General features: G+C 43.8%; 1 protein-coding gene across 2 annotated transcripts in view; it reads left to right on the top strand.

Moving 5' to 3' along the window:
• Positions 1-1,867, top strand: part of LOC135825642 (TPR-containing protein DDB_G0280363-like) — a 14,028-nt gene extending 12,161 nt beyond the window's left edge. Inside the window, exon 6 of one of the 2 annotated variants that reach the window (XM_065338259.1) lies at positions 789-1,867. In XM_065338259.1, the coding sequence (XP_065194331.1) occupies positions 789-821 (33 nt within the window). In that variant the 3' untranslated portion in view covers positions 822-1,867. Of the gene's footprint in view, positions 1-781 lie in introns of both variants that reach the window. The other variant, XM_065338258.1, reaches the window with a different exon arrangement.
• The last annotated feature ends 1,347 nt before the right edge of the window (positions 1,868-3,214 follow it).

The following is a 3,214-nucleotide window of genomic DNA, read 5'->3' as shown; positions in this document are numbered from 1 at the left end:
TTATTGGCACACACACACCACAGTGTACAGCCATCGATTGGCATGAAATCATACTAATTATGACATATCCACCGGTATCATGATCAAAGGTCAAATCACCCGACATTGGCAACCAATGTGCAGTTGAGCAGTCCACTGGTATACCCGCTATTCGCAGCTCATAGACATCTACGAACACGCAGAACCCGTAGAAACCCGTAGAAACCCGTACTAACTCGTAGATATCTAACAATATTGCTGTCTGAAGCATAATTCCGAATCAAAACAACATTAATAAATATTGCCAGAAAGTACCTCAACATCTCTTACCACCCCTCCTTCAGGAACCTTTCCTTTTTTATACTGCATTGCTGCAGTCAAAGCGATTCAACTCACCTTAGTGTACCATATACCATACCCGCTCTCTCTCTACCTATCTATCTCTCTATGTATCAGTCTCTCTGTCTCTGTCCTTGTCTCTCTCTCTCTCTCTCTCTCTCTCTCTCTCTCTCTCTCTCTCTCTCTCTCTCTCTCTCTCTCTCTCTCTGTCTCTGTGTCTCTGTCTCTGGCTCTGTCTCTCGTTCTCTCTCTCTCTCTTTCTCTCTCTCTCTCTCTCTCTCTCTCTCTCTCTCTCTCTCTCTCTCTGTCTGTCTGTCTGTCTCTCTCTCTGTCTCTCTCTGTATCTGTCTCTGGCTCTGGCTCTCGTTCTCTCTCTCTCTCTCTCTCTCTCTCTCTCTTCCCCATTCATCACATCCGAATTTTGTGTTTTAACTGTTTTTTCATGTTATTTCTTTGTCTACAGGTTGTAGCTTGTGTATTTTGGTGCTGGACAAAACGAGTGAATGCAGCTACGTTTACGTCGCCCCTCCGATCCGTCCTCCGTGGCTGTCTCTGCATTCTGCACCATCACATCTCCTTCTTCTTACTATTCGCCATTGTGTCATATAGCTGCTTGCCAATTGCATGTCAGTCTTATGTTCATTTCACCGGACACATCCAAGTAGCAGTCCATGTAGAGCAGTCTGCAATCCTACTCTTCAGTATGAACTGCCAGACTCTTACCAAGTAGCGGTCCTTGTAGCGCTGTTTGCATTTGTATTCTTCTATATACACAGCATGTACTCGAATTCTTTGTTCCTGTTCTCTCTTTGAACCTCTGAATGGTTTTGACATCCCCCTGTTCCTATTTGCGACCCCCTTGCTTATTGCTATAGTCTACGCCTCGTGTTCTGTTAAACTAGTGTACCCCCTCCCTCCCCCCCCCCCCTCCTTGGAGGCTTCATTATCCATGCTACAACTTTCATTGGCTGATTTTTCCGCTGTGTTCCTGACTCGCCAATGCCAAGCTGCGGCTGGTTAATTTCTTGCTAGGCCTGGATGCACTCGATCCAGTCTTTTCCGCTGACCTATTCATTGTTCTGCTTGTAATCTGCTGAACTGCAAACACCTCTCTCTCTCTCTCTCTCTCTCTCTCTCTCTCTCTCTCTTTCTCTCTTTCCAACATGTCTTCTCGGATTGTGCTGACTGACAATGCAACGTGATTCATTTCCCATTTATTCCATGTCTCGGTTGCTCTTGTACATTTCTTCCAAGTCTCGGCTGCTCGTGTAGATCTGCATCGGGTTTTCCCCGCCAGTTTCATGTTGTTAGATGCCTCCAGCAAACACACTTCTGAATTCTTTTCTTGTTCGGTTTTGAAACCAATTTCTTAAGTCACCAGGCCCTGCAATGTCTTCAATGATTTTGAACAACGTTCCGTCTTGGAATTAATTCCATTTTTAACAGCCTTTCCAGCTTAGAGTGATTTCCATTCCACAGCCGTATCCGTCTTTTAATGATTTCCAATCACCATCTTATTCCGATCTCTGACCAACTTTCGTCACCACAAGCCAATCTATCTTCTCCTGTGATTTCTTGTGTGCGTGCACGTGTGTTCATCGGCGAATGTGGCTGTGCGTGTGCGTGTGTGTGTGTGTGCGCGCGCGCTTGTGCGTGCGTACATACGCATAATGCCATTGATTGGCATACTATTCCAGCGTAACCATGCGTCACCAGGTAACCAGGTAACCACGGCCTGGCCTAACAGTTGACTGGTACATGCATTGTCTTTACTGTCTTGATGCTCATCAGCTGCCAAGCAGCACGTGATGTTCAGATCAATGAGAACATTTGAAAGAAAATTAATGGAATACTTCAAACTCGTTTTCGCGCAACATTCCCTCAGGAAGCTACGTTGTACTAACGAAAAACATTTTTAAAAAGAGTAAATTATCGTGTCCGTTCCCGAAGGGAACTCACGACGGCCGCTAACACCCGGTAAACCCTAGCGGTAGATGCAGCGCCTGACGGTGGGGGTGAGTGGATAAGTCTCACAACCACTGGCACAAGTGCAGAGAATGACCCCATTAAACTTTCAAGAAAGGCACTAATAAAATAAAGTGTGTTTTCATCGGCGCCTTACGATATAATTGCACAAAATGTCTTATCGGAATCACGATTCCATGTGTCATGAAAGAAATAGCTAGAATTATTTCCCTCTGACTAACTCCCTATCAATAATTATGATGAACTTACAGCAGTGGATCTTATAAAATGATTTATTTATCGATTCCCATTGATGGGGCGGTACCGAACACTCGTGTAGCAATCTGATGGTACATCAGAATGAATTAAGACCTGCAATAATTAATTAAGAAAACTGGTACTGACCAAGGCGCTTGCTCACGGCAAACTTGATGACATTCTACCATAGTTTCCTCCGAAACAAAATTGCTAGCACAGTTAGAAAGTGAACAAAATTAATATCAGGCTAATCATTCATTTTCAAGTTACCCTTTACCGTTTGTGCCTATAAATTTCCATTTTTTCCACCAATATACTTGACAATACATTAATTGGACAGCCGGCTTGACGTGAAAAGTAGCGGTGCACACGTGCGCCTCTTACACGTGCAACGAAATATTATATATTTTGGCGGGGAAGTCGACAGAAATTATTTTAGCCCTAGAACTACCGCAGGCATCATAAAATTATGATGCATTTGCGAATTTCAAAATGGGATTGCTGTTATATGGGGGCTTAGAATCTCCCCAAATTTTGTGACTTTTATTTATTTTGTATTTTGTTAATGGGAGTGGGTTATGTTTTCAAAAATTTAGTACAGTTCCGAATTGCCAGGGGGTGCTACCTAGAAGTACCGCGCTGCATCATATGACTCCACATACCATAGGCATCA

This window comes from Sycon ciliatum, chromosome 10 (genome assembly GCF_964019385.1).
Source record: "Sycon ciliatum chromosome 10, ocSycCili1.1, whole genome shotgun sequence".
In the NCBI taxonomy this organism is placed as follows: Eukaryota; Metazoa; Porifera; class Calcarea; order Leucosolenida; family Sycettidae; genus Sycon; species Sycon ciliatum.
The sequence above is the reverse complement of the archived record's forward strand: the minus strand, read 5'-3'. Positions and strand labels throughout refer to the sequence as shown.